Genomic DNA, 25,736 nt, shown 5'->3' on the forward strand with positions numbered 1-25,736 from the left:
TTGAAACAGAACAAACTTTCATTAACATTAAGATGGTGAGTACACATCATGGCCACAGATTGCAGTTGAGCTGACTGTAGGAGCAAAACAGGGAGAGTACATGGATTAAGTGTAACAAAAGGAGGCAAAATTAAATAGGAAAGAGTGACAGCTGTTGTGGGTGGAAAGGAAGCTGAAAACAAACCGTAGGAGGAAAAATGGAGACAAATCCTGAATCTCATCCAACATGTTTTACTGTGTTTCTAGGTTCAAAGCCTGCGTGTCTTAGAGATGACACTTCCCAAGCTCCAGCATCATTCTTTGGAGAAGGAGGTAATTCCTATTTCTCTAGTCCGCTGTTCTTCGCCAGAAGTTTCTCGTACAGGGCTGGGACGTATGTCCATAATGTACATCCCCAGCCTACACTGTGATCAATCCTCTAGACCGTCTGTTCGGAGCTCATAGCAACAGCAATGGGTGTTGGACAGGCATCAGGACAGTAAGGATCTAGAAGAGGGAAAAAGTAGAGGGTCATTGGGTATTTACGTCTTTCCTGATGCTGCATCTGTTGAAACAGGTAATCTATCAAGAGCCCTAGAAACAAGACCTCAAACAAGGAGCAGACCCAGTGACATTTGCATTGCTGCAGGCCAAGAATGGCAATCTTTGAGTGCCTGGGAATACACTTTTTTTTTGAGGGGGGAGGAAGAATCAAGGGCCATAACAAGTGAGGTGAGAATGAATCCATCTATTATGTGAAGCCTGTTTCATGGCTTACACCAGTGTTTCTCAAACTTGGCGACTTTAAGTCCTGTGGACTTCAACTCCCAGAATTCCCCAGCCAGCTATGCTGGCTGGGGGATTCTGGGAGTTGAAGTCCACAGGACTTAAAGTCGCCAAGTTTGAGAAACACTGGCTTACACTGTAGACTTCATGTGTTCCACTTCTCAATGACAGGAGGGGATTCTAACAGCCACCAAAATATGTTTCTGGGTTGCTAGCAGCTTAGGGACTTTAAGTTACCCATCTCTGCCAAGGTTAGAGCACAGAATGTAGAATGCCTGGATGCCTATTTTTGGGGTTAGAACCAGGGAACTCCGTCTTCTGAAAATACAGAAGAATCTGACAAGGCTTCGGAAATCAATTCAAGGCATAGCACTGCAGGCAGGAAGGTGTAAGCATGAGACTAGAGACTCCAAAATCATCTCCCAAAACAGAGAATGACAGCATCGTTGGGGAGAGGTGAAAAAAAAAAGGGCACCTGAAAGGAAAATGTCAAGATATTTAAATTTATAACTTGAACAGTGGGGTTGGGTAATGAGTCAAAACCCAGAGTTATAGTTGATTGATTTGAGGAGAGCTGGCTACTGCATAAGGCAGCAATGGCGAACCTTTTTTGGCTCACGTGCCATAAGTGGGGGGAGCGTAGGGGGGTCGTGTGCGGGCGTGGCGCACCCATAATGCAATGCGCGACCCCCAGTGCGCATGCGCGCACTACAGGCGCGACCCCCCCCCATTTTTACATGCTTTTTTTGCCCTCGCCAGGCTCCAGAGGCTTTATAGGAGCCTGGGGAGGGCAAAAACAGCCCCCCCGCCCCCCCTCCGGAGGCATCAGGGAAACCTCCGGACAGTCCCTCAAGCTTTTGGAGCGCTCAAAACAATCCTCCGAACAAACCGGAAGTTGCTCGGAGGATCGTTTTGAGCGCTCTGAAGGCTTCAGGGACCGTCCGGAGGCTTCCCTGACACCTTCGGAGCACTCAAAACAATCCTCCGAGCAAACCGGAAGTCACTTCTGGTTTGCTCGGAGGTCATTTTAAGCGTTCCGAAGGCTTCAGGGAAGCCTCCGGATGGCCCCTGAAGCCTAAAACGACCCTCCAAGCAAACCGGAAGTCACTTCCGGTTTGCTCGGAGGATCATTTTGAGCGCTCCGAAGGCTTCAGGGACTGTCCGGAGGCTTCCCTGATGCCTCCAGAGGGCGTCCGGGGGAGGCTGTTTTCGCCCTCCCCAGGCTCCTCTAAAGCCTGGGGAGGGTGAAAAATGGCTTTAAAAAGGGGTGAACTCAGCTGGCCAGCGCACGCATGCCGCTGGCCAGCTGACAGGGCAGCGCCTCGCGTGCCCTGACAAATGGCTCCGCGTGCCAACTGTGGCACGCGTGCCATAGGTTCGCCATCACTGGCATAAGGCAATCTGAGCTGAGATTGGTTGCCTTGAGTCAAAAGGGAGCATTTCCTTATTTCCCGCCTTTTTTGCCTTGTACGCGCTGTGATTTACCTCATGAAATTCCTGCTGTGTTGATTTACGTGACTATGCTCCTGTTTTGCCTCCCTTATTTACTGAAATATATTTATTTATTTAAAAACCACAAGTTTTTGTCAGCGTCTCTGACTCCATTTGGACACAGGCTGTGCAAACAGCCTGCACAATTCCCTAACAGATAAGCTTCTTGAAGTGAAGGTCTACTAAGATGTCGTTTCTGAATAAACCTGCATCCTTGAGGAGATACAGAAAAAAAAACTGATGGAGGATTATAGCTTCCAGGAAGAAGCTTGCCAACTGGAAGTAATCCAGTCCTGGAAACAATGACAGATAAATGTATTGGACTCATATTGTGGTTTTTTTTTTTTTGGTGCCCTTTGGCAACTGAAACTTTTGCTGCTTACATCGCTGATTCTGCACATTTTAGTCTAAATTCCTAACGGTCTCATAAATAGGGAAGTCCATTGTGGTGATGTTAAAAAGTCAAGATGGTAGTAGCTGTGTGATGGAAAACCTGCCCATTTTACATGCATTGAGGGATTTGATATGTAAAAATGGGATGTGGTTTCAATTGCACAATTGTAACAAATATTCTGACCCACCCTTCCATCTGTGGCAGATGCTCCTGTTGATAAAAGAAAGATTAGCTTATTATATTATCCACCTGATTCTTCACCAGGGATAGGTGAGCTTGCAAGAAAGCTTGTGACTCAATTAAAGCAATCAAATTGTAGGTTTGAATCAAAACCTCTCCTATAATAAGAATTTACATGCAGCAGCCCTCACTACAGAAGAGGTGGGCACCTTTTCTGCCCCACAGACTACTTCTGGAAATAGGTTGGGGTCAAATTGATCTTATATAGGTAGTCCTTGACTTACAACCAATCATTTAGTGACCATTTGAAGTTACAATGGTACTGAAAAAAGTGACATGACTTTTTCACACACAATGAATGAGCAGCATCCCCCATGGTCATATAATCAAAATTTGGACCTTAGCAACTGGCATAAATTTATGACAGTTGTAGTGTCCCTGGGTCATGTGATCAGGTTTTGCAACTTTCTGAGAAGCAAACCCCATGGGGAAGATTCATTTAACGGTGTTATTAACTTAACAACTGCAGTGATTCACTTAACAACTATGTCAAGAAAGGTTGGGGCAAAATTCACTTAATAACTGTCTTGTTTAGCAACAGAAATTTTGGGCAACAGGTACAGGTAGTCCTCAACTTACAACCAAAATTGAGCCCAACATTTCTGTTCCTAAACATGACAGTTACATTTTGCCCCATATTATGACCCTTCTTGACCTGTACAACAGGATCTTGAGGAGGGAAAGGGTCCTTTGAACATTCTTCCTCTAAACCTCTTCTTCTTTGCTAGTAATGAGGGCTTGTTAATTCTTCATCTTAAGGAGTATCAGCTGAGTAATGAGGAAAATAGGTGTTGCTCCTGCAACTCATCTCTATGAAGGGTAAAGAAGGGGCAAATGCCAATGTCTGTGTGATATAATTGTGCAACTGTTACAGTTGAAGACATCCAACATTAGTATCTAAATCATGGCATATTCATGATGATGTCATCATGTATATATTGTCATTTTGGCACCATGACGATTTGTTATGGAATCCACTGAGCTTCTGCCAGACAAGCTGGCTACAAACAACAGTTACAGATCCAAGTGACTCAATCAAGGGCAAAAGACTGAGTGCTAAGACGAAAAATAAGAAGGTTTTCTGAGAGTATAAATTCATATTAGATGAAGCTTGCGTGCATACTCACCCATGAGAGCTTAGATGTGATCTTCTTAATTAACGCAAGCAGCAATTGAACCATCAATGAATGTCAGAGATTGGATGCAAATCTGTGGCTGGCTAAACTGTGATTCAGTGCATCTCAGAAAAAGAACCACTAAAGTTACAACATTTCTTTAACCAGGTAATTAGAAAGAAAGTTCTATAATTTTCAAGCAAATTCAATCAACTTGATCATTTAGGCCAATATTTCTCACTCTTGGCAACTGGAAGATATGCAAACTTCAACTCCCAGAATTGCCAGGCTGGTATAATGAGTGAAGAATCATGGGACTTGAAGTCCACACACCTTCCAAGATTGAAAAATACCGATATGATATTACTTGGTGACTCTTTTATACACACACCTCTACATATTACCTCTTCCTTTGTCAGAGCTTTTTGAAGGTTCATTGCAATGATCTCAATCAAAACAGAAAAGGAATAAAAAGCTCCCCTTTGGCATACTTTTTTTGAAGCGCTCTTACGTCTACTTCACTGCTGAATGGCCAGCACCTAGCAGCTGAAATGAAGGAGAAATGAAGGGTGGGAAATCTCCTAGAACTAGGCTCTTTCAGTGTGACCAATTTACTATAGACAATCTTCAACTTATGACCCTTCATAAACCATAAGGGTCGTAAAGCAGATCATCACTATGACTGACCTGATTTTATGACCTTTCCTTGCAGGGGGTCATTAACCTAACAGGGTGTTTGTAAAGTGAATGTGTTTTTTTAGCATACCCATTATTTGCTATGGACCATTTTTTGCAGAAAAACAGAGGAAATGTTGGTTTCTGGCTAAAACATTTAATCGTGCTCAAATGACCAGAGATGGTGCAAATGGCCATAAATATAGGGCATTTGCCAAGTGCCCAAAACGTGGTCATGTGACTGTGTGTGTGTGTGTGCAACCATCCAAACTTCAGAACTGGATTGTAGGTAATTTGCGGGTAGGGGGTCTGTCATGACTTCAAATGGTCTCCAAGTGTCCAGTTATATGTCAAAGACTGTATTTCAGAAGCGAAAGGGTTTTTACACAACTTTGTGGTAGGAGGGGAAGATTCAGAAGAAAAGTTGCAGATAGCCAAATTCCTCTTCAGGACTGAAAATCTAGACATGCTTGGGGTTTTTTTAATGAGGGGGTGGACTTCTCCAAGTCTCTTCCTTGCTTAGTTCCTCACCTTTGTTTCTTTGTGGAACTGAGCCTGGCTTTCCTCAGGGACAATGCTGTAGGGTATGAAAATGTCCAAATGATAGAGCTCAGGATGTCCCCGTAGCACAATACGGTCTTCTCCAAGGTCCAGTTCAAGATTTCTCACTGAGATCTGTAGTAGTGGCAAAGGTGAAGAGAAAAACACACTTCAAAAATGCAATCAGTCCCAGCACCTGGGCTAGAGTTGGAACAATAGGTGCTTCCTTGTAAACCCCATGCTATGGAATTACCATTTCAGGGAGAGAGATCTTTGCCACTAGACGATTGGGGCGACTGGTTGATGGCTCCGCCACTATGGTGAATTCAGGAGCTGCAGCAGAGCTGAGACAAGAGCAGAACAGACTTAAATTAGATAGAGCTGTGCCCAAGGCAAATCGGCAACTACTGGCAAGTGCAGAATTTGAATGGCTTTTTGTGAAGCAAAACTGGGTGGAAAATGAGGAGATGGACCAGGTTAGATAGCACATCTGCACTCCATACCACAACATTTTAGTGCTGGTTCCCTTACTGTGTACTAAGTGCAATTGGGGAAAAAGAAAATCCATATGCTACGATCCAACCATTTAACCCAGTGTTTCTCTAAATTGGCTTGAAGATTTGTGGACTTCCCATGGCTAGTTGGGGAATTCTGGGAGTTGAAGTCCACACAACCTCAAATTGCCAAGGTTGAGAAACATGGTTAAGTGACTCATGCCCATTTTACAACCTTCTTTGACATAGTTGTTAAGTAAATCACTTAAATCAAATCTGGCTTCACCCATTGACTTTGCTTGTCAGCTTGCTGGGAAGGTTGCAAATAGGCAATCACAGGATTCTGGGAGGCTGCAACTAGTATAAATACATGTCAGTTATCAAGCGTCCAAATTTCAGTCAAGTGACTGAAAGTGTGAGAACTGGTCACACCTAATAATAGAGTAACAGAATTGGAAGGGATCATAAGCAGGAGATCCTATACCATTCCAGACAAGTGGCTATCTAGTCTCTTCTTAAAAGCTCCCAATGATGGAGCACCCACAACTTCTGAAGGCAAGCTGTTCCACAAGTTAATTGTTCTCGCTTGTAGGAAATTTCTCCATAGTTCTAGGTTGGTGTTCTCCTTGATTAGTTTCCATCTGTTGCTTCTTGTCTTGCCTTCTGTTGTTTGGAAAATAGACTGACCCACCAAATATTGGAACACTACTATGTCACCCCTAGTTCTTCTTTTCACTAGACTAGACAAACCCATTCCTGCAATTGTTCTTCATATGTTTTAGCCTCCAGTCCCCTAATCATCATTGCTGTTCTTTTCTGCGTTTTTTCCAGTCTCAACATCTTTTTTATAATATGATTTGACCGGAGGTTCTCCAGCTGAACAGACGTGGGGGATGTGAGCTCTGAAGAGCCTCACATGAACCCTGTCTGACAAACCAATTCCGAGATTCTTTTTGGATCAGAACCCACCTGGAGGGGGGACCAAGAAGGGGCAGCCTCTCATCAGACCCAGAGGGAGGTAACAGGTCCCTCGCAGGTTGGAGATTTGCCCTCCAAATAGGAGTAGGGGCGGCAGCATGGCAACATGGCTGCACAAGAAGCTGGCCTCCAGCCAAAGGAACTGAACAGGAGCGTGAGGACGAGATGAAAGACTGTTAAGAAGATTCATTTAATTCGGAGGAGCCACGTCGCGATGTCACAATGTGCGGTTTCGACACTCCGAGACAGCCATTGACACTTTTGCTGCTGGACGGTCCAGCTGGACCTAAACTGTCCCGTAGAGACGGTGACCAGGAAGACAAAGCCTCGCTGGTCTCAGGGACATCGCAAAGTCCCAGATTGACCCAAGAGAAGGTCTTCAAGCCGGCGGTAAACAAGCAGCCCCCAGGCTGATGAAGTTAGGACGGAAGTGAAAAAGAGAAAATGAGTCCATCTGGTGAGACTTTTTTACTATTTTGGAAAAACTGCCCAAAGAAACCTTTTTTAAAAAAAAGCTAAATCAGATCCTCAAGCAAGAATTAAGCTGCGAAATTAATTAACACTGTATTGCATTGGAAAGCCTTTTTTCTTTGTAACTATATTTTGTGGATTGAAATGCTCGTAACATTATTCATTTCTTCTCTTAAAGTGAACGGATCAATCTTTTTTTTCCCCTCTGCTCTTTATTATTTTATTTTTTTGATTTCTGGACTAAAACCTTCTTTAATAATCCTTCCTATTACTTGTTATTAAATTTTATTAAAGAACTTTATTTCATTTAAGCCTGAGATAGTGAAAGTGGAAAATACCAACTAGCCACTCAGAAGTTGGAAGCTGGAATTTTTGAAACAATGTATCTCTCATTTTTTCTCTCTTTGTTTTCACTAACTTTGTAGCAGAAGGGTTTGTAAATTGTTTATACAAACTGATAAAGAGCCAAGGGCACGAATTGTTTTTACAGGTGCCTATGAGAACTATTTTGGCAGGGGAGAGAAAGGGGGGGAAACAAAATAAAATAGAACCCTTCTCTTTTGAAGAGCACAAAAAAAAAACCTTGTGCTTAAATCAACCTAAAATTAAAAAATAAAAGAAGCTTGGAAGACTAGAATGGCAGTGGCTATTAGTTTTTCTTTTCTTTTCTTTCTTTTTTCTTTTTGAAAACATGGATCAATATTCAGAGGAGGAAACTTTAAAATTCCAAAATATTTTGGCTGGAATTCTAAATTTATTGGAAGGATATGGGAGAATTGAGAAGAAATTGGAAAAACTAGTATTTCTCACATCAAAAGATGAAGGGGCTGGAGCCCCAGGAATTAAAGGGGAGAATGAAGATATAGAAGATAAAAACAAGACAACTGATGATTTTATGAATGGAGCAAATGTGGGTGAAAGTGGAATGAAGGGAACATGGAAGAGGGACTTTGACAAATTGGAGTTCCACCTCAGATTTCAAGATACAGAAGAGGAAAAAAGGGTAATGATGATGGATTTAGGAAAAGAAACTCTTTCATAAGCACGATAACCCAAAACAAGCTAATTTTAAAAACAATTGGAGGGCAACCTGAGAGATTCTTTAAGCAACAAAGTGCAGAGAGAAATCTATAAAAAAACCTCATAAAGGAGATAAAAAGAAGACTGACACCACAATTGGCAAGAGAGATAAGACTGTTTTGTTATTGGAAAGACACAGGTTGACAATGAAAGTTCTTAATAAAAAATTAATTAATCTTGGTTGAGCAATAAGTAGGAATTTATAATTTTTAGATTGTTTTAGATTGTTATTAAAGGTTTATTCGTTAACAATTAAATAACTATAATTAACAATAATGGAATGATAATGGATACAACTTAACGATATATATTATGTACTGTTAAAACTAGTAAAAGAAATCTGGATATAGATTGCAAATTGTGACCTGGGAAAAAGACCTATAAATTTTACCAACAAACTTCTATTTAGGTTTTGTTATAAAGGTGTAATGTTTTATTCTATTTTGGGGGGGAGTGATGAGAGGAGTTGGGATATAAATAGTAAAGGACTTTTAGCTAATTATAATAACAACAAGGAAATGTTCATGGATATTGTTTAATAATATATACATGCTCTGGTATTGGTAAAAGCAACTTGGATATAATATTCTAAACAGCGAGAAAAAAAAGCTTAGAAACTTTATTAATTGATTTTTTACTCAGAATATGTCATAAAAGTGTAATGTTATTGGAGGATTTTTGAAATAGCTAACAAATGCCATTATGAGGTTGTGTTTTTAAGTGTGAATAAGTTCAGGCAGAAGCACGTTCAAATAACTGTAGTCAAATGAGAATTGTGATATATTGATGGTAAGATATATAAATGTTTTTGATTTAAAGTGTATAATCTATGATGAACTACAAGTAATGACTATGGAAGAAATGCATGAAAGTTATTTGTAACCAATCGACACGCTTTCTACAAAATGTATTGAAGGATGATTCTTTTTTTGTGTTTATGTTCAATTAAAATAAAATAAAAATCTTTTTAAAAAATGAAGATTCATTTAACCCACAGTCATAAATCAAAACTTGGAAAAGGCAAAGAATTTTGAGAGTAGAAATAATATTAATAGACAGATCTGGATTTTGGCAAAAGGAAAGAAAGAAAGGAAAAATGGAGGGTTGAAACACTAGCCCCCCAAAAAAGCCATTTGTTTGAAACAATTTGGACAGAAAGGGAAAAAGCAGAGAAGTGATGAACCCACTCAAATACAAATTCTAAATTTGGTTTTGGATTTGAAATAGAAACTAAACATTCCGAGGTGATTTACTGTCCGAATTTCTTCTAACTAATATAACTTAAGCAACTCCAATTAATGAGAGGTGGCAATGCAACAAGGAAGAAAAATCAAGGAAAAAGCCCTATTTTCTCACTGATAACTGATAACCTAATTTGCCTGTGTGGGATATTTAATTAACCAACTGCCATAAATCAGAATGGGGCGTTGGTTCTTACCTGATACGCCCCTTTCTCTGGGTAGGTGAAGACAGTGGTCATGCATGGTTTAACTCAGCCAGTAACCAATAGAACTGAGTCTACCAAAGTGATGTCATCGCCTCTGAGGAGCGTCCTCCCGCTTTCTTGGCGAAGGAGATAAGTAGACTGCTGTGCGCTATTCAATTGCTCTCAATCCCTTGATGCTCCATAATTTCTCCCAGATCTCCCTCTGCGAACTAGGTCAGAGCCTGAAAGGCTGGGGATGACCGCTGTATCCACCTGCCCAGAGAAGAGGCATATCAGGTAAGAACCAGCGCACCATTCTCCAAAGTTGGTGGAGACAGTGGTCATGCATGGGACGTACCAAAGCTAGGCCTGCCCCTGGGTGGGAATGAGACTGGGCAAGGAGCTTGAAGAGGGAAGAACTTGTTGAAGGACCCGCTGTCTGAATGCCGCATCCACTGAAGCGTATCTATCCACCTTATAATGGCGGATAAAGGGAGTAGTAGTCCAGGTGGCGGCCCTGCAGATCTCCTCCACCGAGGTCTGCCTTGTCCACACCGCCGACATATCCGCACTGCGTGTGGAATGCACTGTGATGTTGGATGGAGGAGTGAGGTGATGTACCAGGTAAGCTCTTGAAATGGTAGATCAGATCCAGCACCCAACCATAGATGAAGCTTTTAGCCCCTTATTTGTGGGATGGAAAGTCACGAAGAAAGGTTCGGTGCGCCTGAGGACAGCCGTCTTGGCGATATAGATCTTAAGAGCACGTTGCACGTCTAACTTGTGCCATTTGTGTTCAAGTCTGTGAGAAGGATTAGGACAGAAATTTGGAAGAGTGAGGTCTAGAGATCGATGAAAGGCCGAATTTACCTTTGGAACAAAGGTGGGATCAAGACGAAGGACCACATGGTCCGGGTGAAATAAGCACAGGTAAGATCGGATAAAAGGACCAATTCCGAGACCTGCCGTGCCGACGTGATGGCCACCAGGAAGGTTGTCTTCAGTTTAAGATGATGCAATGAGGCTGACCTGAGAGGTTCGAAGAGCGGTTCAGTGAGAAAGTCAAGGACCTTGGCTAGATCCAAGGTGAAACGGTGTATGACAGGAGGGCAGAAATTAGACGCGCCCTTAATGAAGTGGCGGACATGAGGATGCAAGGAAAGAGGCTCATCCCGGTGAAGTGAGAGAACCGAAGAGAGAGCCGACACCTGTCGCCATAGGGTGTTTGGCGAGAGCCCCTTATCAAGTCCCTGTTGCAAGAATTCCAAAACCTTTTGGGCAAGCTGCCTGCAGAGCATACAACCATAGAGCGTGCGCCCAGAGCGGCCATTGCTGAAAGACTCGGGTTGGAAGCTGCGGAAAAAGCCAGGCTGGGATGGTGGTGGCGGAGGTTCCCTGGCTCAGTAATGAGAGCTGGGCAATGCATCATGAGGCTGTGAGGTGGGTGAGCAAGAGCAGAACAGTCGCTCGCGCAACCCCCCTCTCCAGCCATGCAGAGCGCCATTCACTGGCATTTGGAAGGCGCCAAGCCGCGGGAGCCAGGCGGCGGCAAACAGGCGCTCACGCGGCTTGGCGATACCCCTAGGTTAGTGAATGGCGGTGCGCCAGACTGCAAAGGGGTGCTCGTGATTGTGGTCACAGTCACAGCGCAACACAGCCATTCGCCCATGAGGCTGTGCCCGGCTCTTTGGGAGCCCGCTCGCAAGACAGCAGCCGCCCAGCAACCCCCTCTTCAGCTGGGCACAGCGCTGCTCACCAACCTAGCGGTATCCCGAAAGCGCCAAGCAACGCGATCACCTTTGCCTCCCCCCAGGTTCCCGCGGCTTGGCACCTTCGGGATACTGCTAGGTTGGTGAGTAGCGCTCTGCCTGACCAGAAGTGGGGGGTTGTCCAGGGGACTTATATGCGGGAGGGGCCTTATATTTTTGCCCACCAGAAAAATGTGGCATGGCTGTATTATGAGGACATGTCGTATTTTCGGGGAAACACGGTATCTAGAAACCTTGGAGATGACATCCAGAACAACTAGAGAGAATTTGGGGGGGGGAAATGATGTGTATCAGGGATCTAACAGCAAAAGAAGATGGTTTAGTTTAAGGAAGACCACCATCCACCCACCCCAATAAAAAAAAACACCTGCTCTGTATTTCCTGGATGATGGGCTTGGATTTAGTGCGGATATTCTGTTCAGATATGGAGCCCATAAACTTCCTGTTCTTCAGAATCCGCCAATCTGAGAAGGAATACAAGCAACTGTGTCAGCTGGTTACAGAGGTAACAAAATGAAGGAAGAGCAAGATAATGCTGCCAGGGTCCCCTTAAGACAGCTTCTATTCAGGGAACCACCCCACCCACCAAACAAATGCCCTCCTTGCTACAATTCTTATTTTCTGTACCTTGATTGCTGATGTCCATCTTGTACTTCTCTGACAATCCTTCCATGGCTATGGTAAGGAAGAATTCTTTGAGAAATTGGTCGCTCTTGACATTGGCAGAGATAGGAGAGAAAATTGAGAAAGTTTGAGCCCCCTTTTCCCATGACTGTGCTAAAAGAAAATGGCTTGAAGATTGCTTTCCCCAGTAAAATCCTATGTGTCTTGGGGGTACACTCAGATATGAGTACTGTCGGTGCAAACCACCAGCATTTACATCAGGGAGGCACCAGCATTTGCACCAGCATTTACACTAGCATTTACATCAGGGAGGCAACTGGATGAGCACAGGAAGGGAAGATCCCAAACCCACATTAAATAAGACTCACCTCCATTCTATTAAAAAAGTTGGTGTTGATGGTGACATCGTAGGCTGTGCAACCATTACCACCTGAAAGGACGAAAGAAACATTAAGCTGATTCCTAATAATTCTTCCATAGGTCCACAATGCACACCAAACGTGCATTGTTTTTAGTTGCTAGCTGCTCTTGAAGGGATACAATTACGTGGTACTGTCTCCATGTAAATCCATTCCGTAGGACAAATAATAGAAAAACGTTTGTTTTTTCAACACCATTTCCTCTTCAGTCAGGATAGTTAGAAACGTATATAATAATGCATTTGTATTCTGTTGTAAATTTTCTCCATAATATAGGATAGATTCAGAGTAATCCACACAACAACCAAAGGAGGCAACAGTATTGTTATTCTCTATGACAGCGATGGCAAAACTTTTTTTTATGGCATGCCATAAGCAATGGGAGCGCAGGGGGGGTTGTGCGCGGGCGTGCCATACCAATAATGCAATGCGTGACCCCGCCAGCGTGCATCCGCGCATGACAGGTGCGACCCCCCCCCATTTTTTGCATGCTTTTTTCACCCTCTCCAAGCTCCAGAGGCTTTATAGGAGCCTGGGGAGGGCGAAAACAGAACTTTCTAAGTGATTTAGGGAGTCAGCATATTGCCTACAACAATCTGGGTTCCCATTTAGACCTCTAAAGGATGGAAGGCCGAGTTGACCTTGAGCTGGTCAGGATCGAACTACTGGCAATGCACAGAATCAGCTGCAATACTACATTGTAACCACTGCACCACTATGGCTCCTGCCTTATAAATATTCTAAGACACGTGGAGTCACTCATATGTAAATTGGGCATCTACTGTATATACATTTGTTTAATAATAAGACATTTCCTAGATTATACCATTCATCTCAGCACCAATCAATTTTCTAATGAGTTAACAACTCACTCTTGTCCACTTCTGCATGGGGCTCCCCCAGACTCATGGGGACCCGGAAGGTGGAGGCATTCTCTGATTCAATGAGGCAAGCCAGCTCTTCGTTGGTTAGGTCAGGTGGTGAAGGGATGTGTGGAGACCTGCAGATATTGACAAAAATCTTCTCACCAGAACTTGTGTGGGTTTTAAGGCAGAATCCTAGGCAGGGAAAAAATGGTGCAAAATAAAGATGTCACACATGCAACGAAAACTAAAAGTGATAATATCTTTCTTGCGATTTAGCAGACCAATTTTTTTCCCTATCTTATTGTAGAATTCAAATATAAAGCAATGGGATACAAGTGGAAATTGAACCCATCCACCACCAACTAGTTCTGAAATAAAGCAAGAAAAGCCTCTTTGTGTACACGTTAATGTCCAGGATCACTAAACTCTGTGGACCCTATAAAATGTTATAGATTAGGCTTAGTTGAACAATCCCTAGCTTACCCTATCCTACCCTACTCTACTCTACTTTACCCTATCCTTCTACTCTGCCTCTGCCCCACCCACAGCAGCATAGCAACTGGAACTGATATTTTTTCTAGCTTTCCAAGTTTCCCTGCAAAGTTTCTTCTCTTTTGTTGTATTTAAAACTATTTTCCCCTTTTAGATACTAATTTTTTTTCCTAGTGCAGCCTAGGAATATCATGTAAAGTTATTTTTGTAACTGTCTTTTTTTAAAATTCAGTGTAGAATATAAACATAGGTAGTCCTTGACTTATGACTGGATGTGTTTGAACTTACAAGGGACCTTCCCAGAACTATTTACAGTCCTTTTTCAAAGTTACAATGGTTGCACTCCCTCTCCATGGTCCCATGATCACGTTTTGGGCACTTGGCTATCAGCTCATTTTTATGTCTCTTTGCAGCATCCTGCAGCCATGTGACAGCAATTTGCTAGGGTTTTTTCCCCATTGGGAAAAATGGATTCACATAAAGACCATAGCATTTAACAACTGGGGTAAAACTGTAAAGAGTGGGGGGAAGGGATCCAGTCACGTGATGCTCCCACTTACAAAGTTAATTCTGGGCTTAATTATAGTGGTAAGGCAAGGACTACCTTATCATTCTCTTATTCATAACTTTTCCCCTTTCCCTGTTCCCTTTAAGATCGTAACATCCCCTATTATCTCACATCCCTCTTGGAAACCAATTAGGAAATGATGGGGAAACAAACAAGAGAAAGAATCAAATTGTTGGAGAAATGAGCAAATGTGTGCCATACAATAGGAAAGGTGAAGAATTTCTCATTTTCATGTAGATCTGAGAAATCTTCTCCTATATCTTAGACCTTTTTCACATTCCTTTTATATCTTTTGGCATGCCACCTTTTTCTGCAGTATTTTTTTTTTTTTACCTGGAAGGGGGCGGATGGGTTTGGATTCTGCTGGAGAAGGCACGGAGCCCTGGATATTCTGGGCTGCCTAGGGAGAGAATGGTTGGATGTGTTTATGAATCCTGTGTGCCCCAACCTGTCAGAAACCACACTCTTTTATATTTTTTCCCTTTTTCTGATGGCTAAAAGAAACCTATTGGGGGACCTACTGGGTCCTTCACAGCTACTGAGGGGCAGTTCTACTCTGGAGGTGATTGCTAGATTGACAGCAGAACTCAGCTACCCCCCCCCCCCCGTTCTCTATTTGGACCAAGCTTTAAGGACAAATGTACACAAAGCCAGAATTGAGAGGACAGCAACAAACAGTAAGTAGGACTATGCAAAGTAAGACAGTAAGTAAGACAGTAAGACAGACTATGCAAAGAAGCTGAAGAAACAATGGATAATCTGGTAAACTGCTGAAAGATTGCACAAACTGACTACAAGCAGCTACATGACAAAGTAGCAACAATGGCGCGTTGGAAGATCTACAAGAAATATAATTTGCCTGAAAGCAAGAACTGGTGAGACCATAAAACAGAGAAAATCATAGAAAATGAAGAAGTTAAATTGTTCTGAAACTTCAGAATCCAGACAGGCAGGCATCAGCCACATAACATCCCGGAATTAACAGTTGTCACTAAGAAAGACAAAAAAGTCTGGATAGTGGATGTGGCAATGCCTGGAGACAGCAGAATAGAAGAGGAAGAACTGGAGAAGATAACAAAATACAAAGACCTGCAAATAGAAATAGAATGACTATGGCAAAGGCAAGCAAGGGTAGTACCAATAGTAATAGGCGCCTTGGGTGCAGTCCCAAAACAACTGGAGCACCACTTGAACACCATAGACATTGACAAATTTGCCATCAGTCAATTGCAGAAGGCAGCTTTACTTGGAACTGCTTCCATCCTGTGATGATATCTGTAACACCATCAAACATTCACATTTGCCTATCCCAGGTCCTTGGTAAGGACTCAATAAGTAGACAAAAATGCCCAACCCCGACTGAACATCTGGCTGACTGCGTGATCAAGAATGATGATGATGATGATGACGACAACAATAACAACAAGACATCAAGAAACTGCTGCTTCCTGCAGTAACACCAATGGAACTGCAAAAAAATCTGCTACTAGGAACATCATAGATTTTAAGAAGATACTTGGCTTATATCTAGGACACTGAGAGCAACCCGTATCAACCATCAACACCAGTCAATGATATTTTTAAATATTCAGTTGACTGAGTTTCATGTTTAATGAAAAAAGAGATAATAATAATAATAATAATAATAATAATAATAATAATAATAATAATAATAATAATAATAATAATAATAATAATAATACAACAAAAAGAATAAAGTTACTTTAACCTGGAATTTTGGAAAGTGTAGATCAACACTTTTGGTACATGCCATATGTAGAAAAGCTGCCATTGTGCATCATTATTAAACAAACACAGTCATTGGACAATTGATAAGGAAGACGATATCACACAAAGGCTCTAACGCCAATTACAGTGGAATTCCAGACTTCTCTCAATATAACAACTACTTATAAAACTGCGTACACATGCTAAATTGATATCAATGTCACCTAGGGCAGAGTTCCACAATCTTTTTGGAATCTTTTAGATCCTTCACAAAAATTCAGTGTCTTGTTCATAACAGATATCTGTCTATTACAGTTTCCAGAAAAAGTATGGGAACCCCTTGGAATTACGTGGAGTTTTGCATGAATTGGTCATAAAATGTGCTCTGAACTTAATCTAAGTCACAACAATAGAAAAACACAGTCTGCTGAAAATAATACTACACAAACATTAGATGTTGCCATGGTTTAATTGAACATAACATGTAAACATTCACAGCGCAGGGAGGAAAAAGTATGTGAGCCCCTAGCCTAATGACCCCTCCAAGAGCTAATTGGAGCCAGGAGTGAGCCAACCTTGACTCCAGTCAGTGTGATGATATTGGATGTGTTGCTGACAGCTGTCCTGCCCTTTAAAAACACACACCTGTTTTGGGTTTATTGGTTTCAAGTAGCACTGTCTGATGTGAACCATGCCTCGCAGAAAAGAGCTCTCAGAAGACCTATGATCAAGAATTGCTGACTTGCATGAAGCTGGAAAGGGTTACAAAAGTATCTCCAAAAGCCTTGATGTTCATGTGTCCACGGTAAGACAGATGTCTACAAATGGAGAAAGTTTAGCACTGTTGCTACTCTCCCTAGGCGTGGTCGTCATGTAAAAATGACTGCAAGAGCACAGCGCAGAATGCTCCAGGAGGTAAAGAAGAATCCTAGAATGTCAGCTAAAGACCTACAGAAATCTCTGGCACATGCTAACATTTTTGTTGACACATCTACAATAAGGAAAACATTAAACAAGAATGGAGTACATGGGAGGACACCACGGAGGAAGCCATTGCTGTCCAAAAAAAATACTGCAGCACATTTGAAGTTTGCAAAAGAGCACCTGGATGTTCCACAGCACTACTGGCAAAATATACTGTGGACAGATGAAACCAAAATTGAGTTGTTTGGGAAAAACACACAACACTATGTGTGGAGAAAAAAAGGCACAGCATATCAACATCAAAACCTCATCCCCACTGTAAAACATGGCAGAGGGAGCATCATGGTTTGGGGCTCAGGGCCTGGACGGATTGTTGTCATTGATGGGAAAATGAATTCCAGAGTTTATCAAGACATTTTGCAGGAAAACGTACGACCATCTGTCTGCCAACTGAAGCTCTGCAGAGGATGGGTGATGCAACAGGATAATGACCCAAAGCATACAAGTAATTCAACAAAAAAAATGGCTTCAACAGCACAGAATACGCCTTCTGGAGTGGTCCAGTCAGAGTCCTGACCTCAACCCGATTGAAATGCTGTGGCATGACTTTAAGAGAGCGATTCACACCAGACATCCCAAGAATATTACTACACTGAAACAGTTTTGTGAAGAGGAGGTCCAAAATTACTCCAGATCGTTCTGCAGGTCTGATCTGCAACTACAGGAAATGTTTGGTTGAGGTTATTGCTGCCAAAGGAGGGTCAACCAGTTATTAAGTCCAACGGTTCACATACTTTTTCCTCCCTGAACTGTGAATGTTTACATGTTATGTTCAATTAAACCATGGCAACATCTAATGTTTGTGTAGTATTATTTTCAGCAGACTGTGTTTTTCTATTGTTGTAACTTAGATGACGTTCAGAGCACATTTTATGACCAATTCATGCAAAACTCCACATAATCCCAAGGGGTTCACGTACTTTTTCTTGCAACTGTAACTCTATTTCACCAAAAGGTTTAAATTGCTTTTATGAAAACCAACTGCTTCTAGAATCAGAGAAACATGTAGGATCATGATGACTTTACTACTGTGTGTCTGGAATTGCCTATAGATGCATAATTCACTTTAAAATCATAGTTCTGTTAAATTGCTGACAAGAATAGTCTTGAACAAGAAATGAAGATGTCCTTCCAAAAATTGTTTCTGACAAGAGCCACATAGCCTTATCTGTACCTGTTGAGATGGTTCAGGGGCAGCCCCCCCCCCCCATTAGGTGCCAGTCAAAAGAAGTGGATTGTTGCAATATTTATGGCCTCCAAAACCACCAATGGTTTCCATAACCACTTTTTGGAGCTCTTATCTCCTCTGACTTGAAAAATGATGATATGCTCCTCCTTTGAAGGGGGGAAAAACTAAAAAAATGTCATGTGAACATCATAGAAACATAAAAAGCCAAGGGCCTCCTAAACTCCTTTCAATGTACCACGCACACCCACACTGCAGCCTTCAGACCACCCAAAGACATCACATTAAAAAGTCAATATTTCAATTTAATGTGGCAAGAGGGGAGAAATAACTGAATAGTTAAGCTGGGAGTATATTAAACTGGATGGATTTAATTTACAGGAATATTAAACATTTTATGAAATCTGGATCAGCCGCTCCCTCAGCCTGAATTTCTACTGTAACCTGATTCTGCTCTCTTGTTGCAGGAGTCCCGTTTCTCTTGCAAAACAACCCAATATTTTTCTTAAATATGAGAGAAACTGCAGCAAGCACACCTGAAGTAAAAGGCGATTGAATTCCTCTTCCTCTTGTCCTCCTTGTAATTCGGCCGATAACAGCGACTTATCTGTAACTGATGCCATGCTGAAACTGTTGGGCCCAATAGAGTCTACAAAATAAAAGGAGATTTAAGAACCAAAATTTAGGGGAGGGGGGGGGGAAGTGACAAACAAACTATAAATCAGATTTTTCTATCTTCAACCAGTCAAAATGTTTTGGACTATTATAATCACAGTACAGGTAGTCCTTGATTTACAACCAAAATGTATGTTGCTAAGTGAGAGAGTTAAGTGAGTTTTGCTTCATTTTATGATCATTCTTGCCAGTTGTTAAATGAACCGTTGCAGATGTTAAGTTAGTCACACAGTTGTTAAGTGAATCTGGCTTCCCCGTTGACTTTGCTTGTCAGAAGGTTGCAAAGGGTGATCACATGACCCCAGGACAGTGCAACCATCATAAAGATGAGTCCGTTGTCAATCACCTGCATTTTAATCACATGACCATGCAGATGCTGCAACAGTTGTAAGTGGGGAAAAACAGTCATAAATCATTTTTCCAGTGCCCTTGTAATTTTGGACGGTCACTAAATGAACTGTTGTACCTCAAGGACCACCTATAGTACAAAATTAGCGGTGTTGTTACTCAATAGGCCATCATGATGTTACAAGGTTAGGCAAAACTTGAGTTCTTCGGCCAGGAAGAAAATTGCCTAAAAGACAGAGGCTGATTTTTAAAAATTGATCTTGGAAAGGTGCAGTGAGGGAAGTCTAATAGGATGGACTCCCAAGAAAAAGCCCTTGCTTATCCATCCTTCCCTTTTTATGAACTGAGAGGTCTAAAACATAGCCGCAATGTTTCCTGCATGGGAATGGCAGCAGAGTAACAAGGCAGAGCCAGTTTAATGGAATGGTTAAGACATCAGCCTAGAAACCCAAGGATGGTGAGTTCTACTCTTGCCTTGGGCACGAAGCCAGCTGAGTGATGTTGGATCACTCACTTTCTCTCAGCCCTAGGAAGGAAGCAATGGCAAACCACTCTTGCAAAACTTCGCCAAGAAAACTCCAAGGACTTGTCCAGGCAGTCTCTGAAAACTGGACAAAGGGGGTGGGGGTGGGAGCAAAAATGCTGAAAGATTTGACAAACACCAGGGAGGATAACAGAGGGGTTTAGAGTCCTTTGAATAATAATAGAAGAATAAATGATTTTTTTTAAATAGCCCAAGGCCCTTTTTTACTTTTGCTACTGAAAACCAATACAACTCATAGAAAAGTTACCAAAATGTTAAAACTGCAATTTCAGTCCATAGAAGAAAATCACAGAAGATCTAGGCATATCCAACTGGTACATTCTTTGTACCATTAAAAACCAGCCTCCAACTGATAGCAATAGCAGACTTACCGTATTTTTCAGAGTATAAGATGCACCAGAGTATAAAACGCACCAAGGTTTTGAAAAGGAAAATAAAAAAAAAGTTTTTGCACTCTGCAAACCTCCCCCAAATGGCCTGTTTTTCACAAAAACGGGCCCAATTTTCATTTAAAAAGGGCATGGACAGCCCTTAGGAAGCTTATAGAGAACTCTTGGGGGTTGGGGGGGAGTAAAATTGAGCCAAAAAAACCGGACTGTTTTTTGCTCATTTCTGCCCTCCCCAGACCCCAGGAGCTCTCTGAAAGCCTCCAAAAGGCTATGCACAGCCATTTTGGGGCAGGGTTTCAGGAGGCCAAAAATGCTGTATTCAGTGTATAAGACGCACCCAGATTTTCAGCCTCTTTTTTGAGGGAAAAAGATGCGTCTTATACTCCGAAAAATACGGATATATAGTGGTTTACAGCAGTTTCTAAGCAATTTACAAATGTCAACATATTGTCCCGAATAATCTGGGTCCTCATTTTACCGACCTTTGAAGGTTGGAAGGCTGAGTCAACCTTGAGCTGGTCAGGACTGAACTCCTGGCAGTGGGCAGAGTCAGCCTGCAATGCTGTTTTCTAACCACTTGCACCATCATACCGCCAGAAATCTTCTGATCCTATTGGCTCTGCTTTTTAACTCCATTATTTATGGCAGTAGTTCTCTATCTGTGATCCGTGGACCTCCCAGAGTATACCAGGGAGTCTGCAAAGCTTGAAGAAATGTTATGATTTAAATCTCGAGTTAAGTCTTCCATGGCAATAATCTGTGGCCACTAAAGATATTTCAAAGGGGTCCATAGTGAAGAAAAGGTTGAGAACTACTGATTTATGGCATCAACATCTCCTTTTCCTCCAAGAATTTTTTTAAAAAACAGACTTTTTTCAGTCTTACAATATTGTTGCAGCGCTACAAGAAGCAACTAGTCCAGTGTTTTTCAACCTTGGCCTACCTGAAGATGCGTGGACTTCAACTCCCAGAATCCCCCAGCCAGCAAAGCTGGCTGGGGAATTCTGGCAGTTGAAGTCCACGCATCTTCAGGAAGGCCAAGGTTGAAAAACACTGAACTAGTCAATTATTACCTAGCAACCTAAATAAATAGAACAACTCTATTACAATCTGGCTATACTCTGATATCTATTTGAAATTTCTTCCTTTTGTCCTACCTCCGTTACTAAAAGCTCCATTCCTTTGACCCTCAAATGAGACTAAAACAGCAAAATCGTACAACCCATGTTAGGAGTCCAAATCTGTCATCTCCTCTTAAAAACCTCATTAATCTTAGTGCAATTTACTTCCTATGGAAATGAGTACAGGCAGGTCTCGATTAGTGCATGTAATAGATCCCACAAAATGGTTGCATTATTCGAATATGCACTATGCGAAGGACATTTCTCTGGAAAATAGGATAATTTCTTTAAGATTCTCATTTATCCCCAATGTTGAAACAAGTATGAGAACAGCCTGTTTGGTTTAGTGGTTAGTGTTGGTCTAGAGGAGACAGAGTTCTAGATCTCCCTTAGGCATGATAACTGCCTGGTAATTTTGGGCCACCCCACCTCACAGGGTTGTTGTTATAGAGAAAACTAGCTGGTAACTCGGGAGCATTTATCTGCGTTTGTCTGACAGACATTTTTGTTGTCAAACATGACCTGGCAACAATTATTTAAATATAAATAAAAATATATATTTTTAATTATGGGAAAAATTATGGATTAAAAAAACTACAGATGGAATTAGAAAAAAAGAAAAAAAACATTTGAAGAGATCAGAGAAAAAGTGACAAACAGTAAAAAGTCAAGAGCAGGAAAGAAAAAAAGAAAAATATCTAAACAAGCAACTTCTGATTTCTTTTATGGTGGTTACAAGCATAATTATCACCAGTTTTGTCTTTCCAAATTATATATTATCAGTTCAATTTGTCCATTTTCCTCAAAAAGCCCATGAAAGGTTTCCAGCCTTTTATAAAAAGTGTGACCTGGTATGAACATATAAATCACATTACTGTTAAGTTAAATCCATTAAGTTAAACTCACACTAATCAAGACCTACTTGTACAGTTTACACACCCTTACATGACTGTTAGGTGAACGACACACACTTGCAATTTTGTCATTTTGAAATTGCTACCTCTCAGTAAAACACTTGATTTCCATCCCACATGCAATGGAGAAGCAACTCATGGCTCCGCTCTCTAATCTTTGCTGTATTCTTTTATAGAAATGGGATAACGAAAAAGAATCCCAATCGAGAAAAAGCAAAAATAACGTTTTAAAAATTGGCCAGGGCTCACGCTTTTTACTCACACGGTGTACAAAATGTGCAGTAGAGAGAAAGCAGTTTCCTTTGCTTGTAGGGTTAATTACATTGAAATACGCTCACTCACACCTAAGCGCGGGGCTTTGGGCAGCGAATCCCACCCTCTCGGTTCACTGGGAGCCGGGACGGAAAGACCGCCCAACTTGGAGAAACTCCCCGCTCTTTGCGTTGCGCTCGGCCGGAAGATGCTTTATATCATAGACATACAAATTTAGAGAAGTGAATAGTACCGGCAATGTCAAGACAAAACTCCTTGATATAGAAGGGATTTATAATTTCTATTTCTATGTTTATCTGGCATTGCTTTGGAGCTGGATTTTGTCCCAATATCTGATAGCCCCGCCTTCATATTACGTGACCAGAGCGGCATTTTAAAGCACTATTTATTTAGGAAACTTTAGCTAATTATAGTATAAAGCAGAGTTTTCCAATTTGGGGAACTTGAAGAAGTCTAGACTCCAACCAGCAGAATTCTCCACCATTCTTCAACTGTTGGCTGGGGAATTCTGGGAGTTGAAGTCCAGACATCTTCAAGTTGCCAGGGTTGGAAAACACTGGTATAAAAGGTTAACTAGGAGATGGATGGATGTTTCAATATGCAAAACATACTTAGGTTGCACTGTTGCAGACTTGTATTGTTTTCTCTGGTTGATCAGTTAGTGGCCACATAGGTGGATTTTCTTCATGATCTGTCCCTAAACTTGGCCTTGAGGTCTTCAAATGGTATTCCCATAGCCCTGTTGTCAACTTTGAACCAAACCTGGCAGCAGTCATTTTGCTGTTCCTTATTTTTCTGTTCAATTGCCACAGAGAGGGGGAAGGAGGTTGAAATGCCTTTCTAGACACAACAGGCAGTTTTCTCATGAGAACCAGTCATCTCTACCAGCAACAAATAAGGATGGGGAAGGAGTGCCTAGAGAGCCTGCAGATTAACGCAATTTGTGAACGTGATCTGAGACACTTGGGGGATGGGTTTATTTCCTATTTTAATTGTGCTAAACTGTGGGAAAGACTTAGAGTTGGTTTTCCTTTGAAGCTGTGCTGATATGATATACTCAATAAAGAAGACCTTTGGGAAGGACCTTAGTCTCAGAGTTCTGAGTTGCTTCATTAGTCCGACCCTTGACACCCGTTAATATTTAAATTGCTGGTTATTCTCTTCTCTTTCTGTCCCCTTTCCCCAGCATTGGATTCTTTCAAGGAGTTAGGTCTGCTTAATGTGGCCAAAACAGTGTAATTTGAATCTGTCCAAGTGTGTAGCAGCGAACTGTGTCTCAGACAGAGTGTTGTTGCACATTATTTTCTCTGCTCCCTTCAGGGAACTTCTGAGATGAAGGTAATATAATAGTGAGGATGATTAATGATAATTTGCAATCACTTCTTGGGTGAGGCTTGTAAGTAATGGATTATATTAAATAGCTTTTCATCATTCAAAAATGTAACATTCAGTTCTTTTACATACCAAAGAAGACTATGTTAGACTGAAATGCTAGATTCCTGTACTCTTTCAGATTGTTGTTAGTTGCGAAGTCGTGTCTGACCCATTGCGACCCCATGGACAATGTTTCTACAGGCCTTCCTGTCCTCTACCATCTTCTGGAGTCCATTCAAGCTCTGCTCCAGTGACTCCATCCAGCCATCTCATTCTCTGTAGTCCCCTTCTTCTTTTGCCCTCAATCGTTCCCAGCATTAGGCTCTTCTCGCCAGTCCTTCCTTCTCATTAGGTGATCAAAGTATTTGAGTTTCATCTTCAGGGTCTGGCCTTCTAAAGAGCAGTCAGGGTTGATCTCCTCTAGGCCTGATCGCCTTGCAGTCAAAGGGACTCGCAGGAATCTTCTCCAACACCATAGTTCAAAGGCCTTAATTCTTTGGCGCTCAGCCTTTCTTACGATCCAACTTTCACAGCCATACACCGTAACTGATAACTTTCAGATAGTTATCTCCTATTCCTATTCCATTAGCAAGTGGGGGGGGGGTGAATAGTGTCAAAAGTGTCCTGAAAGATTAAATTCTACTTTGGAAATACTTTTGGCGATGGTGTATGTTTGCTTTTATTTGGAGCATATCATTTTGAAAAATAACCAAGCTATCTGGCATCAATTTGAGGAGGGAAAGGGGTGCTAAACTGATCTATACTACGGTCTCAATAACTGTACTCAGTACGATCTCTCTCTATAGTCCGCATTTTCCTCCCTCTAGCCTTACGTCTCGACTCTTCTCTGCAAGTAGCTGAACTCTATGGCAGTTGGGAGGTCGGAAGTGACTCTATTAAAGCGAAGGGGATGCTGTGCAGTTGGGAGGTTGATCCTTTTTGCTATCAAGAACCGAGCAATCCAGACAGGAGTCAATGGCCGGCTTCTCAGCGACGGGAAGCAGTTCCGAGCCCGAGACCTCTTCAGTGTACGATCTTTACAACTCCATGGAGTATGGGCCGGTCCCGGAGGCGCTTGGGGCAGCCCAGGTAAGGGGACTTGGAAGAGATCCCCTCTCATGTCTGATCTCCCCCGCCCCTCCCGGTGGAGAGCGCAGGATCTGGTGGGCATAAGAGGAAGGGTATCTGTGGGCTCCGAAGGAAAGTAACTTGGATTCCGGCGTCGAGCTAAACCACAAAGCTGTGGGCGCTCAGCGCGGAGGGGAAGAACTTACTCAAGAAGCCGTCATTAAGCAATCGTGGTTTGCAGCGGCTGGGAACCGAGCTTTGCAAAAGAGGGGTTTCAAAGCGAGCCCGGGGAGACGTTGCTCGATCCTGATTCCTCCCCACCCACCCCCCAAAAAAAACACAGTCCCCCAAGAGGTACTTTTTTTGATCCCACATTTTAGCTTTTCTCTCCCCCCCCCCAACTCCGCCACCACCCACTCGCCTCTGCCCCTGACCTTCGCTCCCTCTAAGGCAGCAAGTTGCGCTGGCTGAACTCCCGGTCCTGCTCGGATACGGTGGACTTTACTGATAATCCAAGTTCAGGACGTGTCACTCGCGCGTGCATCCGTTATTTCGATTATTTAGGCGCTTCTAAAGACGAAGCGCTATTGGTGGACGCTCGAGCAGGCTTTGCTCCCCTCTTACACAGTCGGCAGCGCTTCTGCCCTGGTTCCTTCCATTAGTTTTAATCGACAAACGTAGCCTTTTCCTTAGCCAAGGAAATCTGGCTAAGGAAATCTCATCTC

The 25,736-nt window shown here is 42.2% G+C and overlaps 2 protein-coding genes across 7 annotated transcripts in view; one reads left to right on the plus strand and one right to left on the minus strand.

Moving 5' to 3' along the window:
- Positions 1 to 215: 215 nt before the first annotated feature.
- On the minus strand, positions 216 to 25,520 carry PIH1D1 (PIH1 domain containing 1). Of its 6 annotated transcripts, none has more exons than XM_081970806.1 (10): positions 25,446 to 25,520; positions 18,842 to 18,954; positions 14,741 to 14,807; positions 13,354 to 13,539; positions 12,431 to 12,492; positions 12,066 to 12,150; positions 11,806 to 11,902; positions 5,474 to 5,564; positions 5,212 to 5,355; positions 216 to 486 (listed from the first exon to the last, which is right to left on the minus strand). In XM_081970806.1, the coding sequence occupies exons 2-10, from the start codon at positions 18,926 to 18,928 to the stop codon at positions 439 to 441; spliced, it is 867 nt and encodes a 288-aa protein (XP_081826932.1). In that variant the 5' UTR covers positions 18,929 to 18,954; positions 25,446 to 25,520; the 3' UTR covers positions 216 to 438. The 6 variants fall into 6 exon arrangements, with proteins under 6 accessions (XP_081826932.1, XP_081826929.1, XP_081826927.1 ...); XM_081970803.1 differs by lacking the exon at positions 25,446 to 25,520 and adding an exon at positions 22,641 to 22,757; XM_081970801.1 differs by lacking the exon at positions 25,446 to 25,520 and adding an exon at positions 22,559 to 22,718.
- Positions 24,830 to 25,736, plus strand: part of ALDH16A1 (aldehyde dehydrogenase 16 family member A1) — a 66,085-nt gene continuing 65,178 nt past the window's right edge. The window contains exon 1 of the mRNA XM_081970779.1: positions 24,830 to 25,032. Within this exon, the coding sequence (XP_081826905.1) occupies positions 24,919 to 25,032 (114 nt within the window). The 5' untranslated portion in view covers positions 24,830 to 24,918. The remainder of the gene's footprint in view (positions 25,033 to 25,736) is intronic.

Source organism: Natrix helvetica (assembly GCF_964273705.1).
Source record: "Natrix helvetica genome assembly, chromosome: Z".
Classification (NCBI taxonomy): domain Eukaryota; kingdom Metazoa; phylum Chordata; class Lepidosauria; order Squamata; family Natricidae; genus Natrix; species Natrix helvetica.

Excerpts from the sequence above, each read along its gene's own strand:
- PIH1D1 (XM_081970806.1), bottom strand. The coding sequence starts at position 18,928 with ATGGCATCAGTTACAGATAAGTCGCTGTTATCGGCCGAATTACAAGGA. Across the intron at positions 12,493-13,353 it reads CCATGCAGAAGTGGACAAGA|GTGGTAATGGTTGCACAGCC; the intron begins GTGAGTTGTTAA and ends TCGTCCTTTCAG. Across the intron at positions 487-5,211 it reads AGTTCCACAAAGAAACAAAG|ATCCTTACTGTCCTGATGCC; the intron begins GTGAGGAACTAA and ends TCCCTCTTCTAG.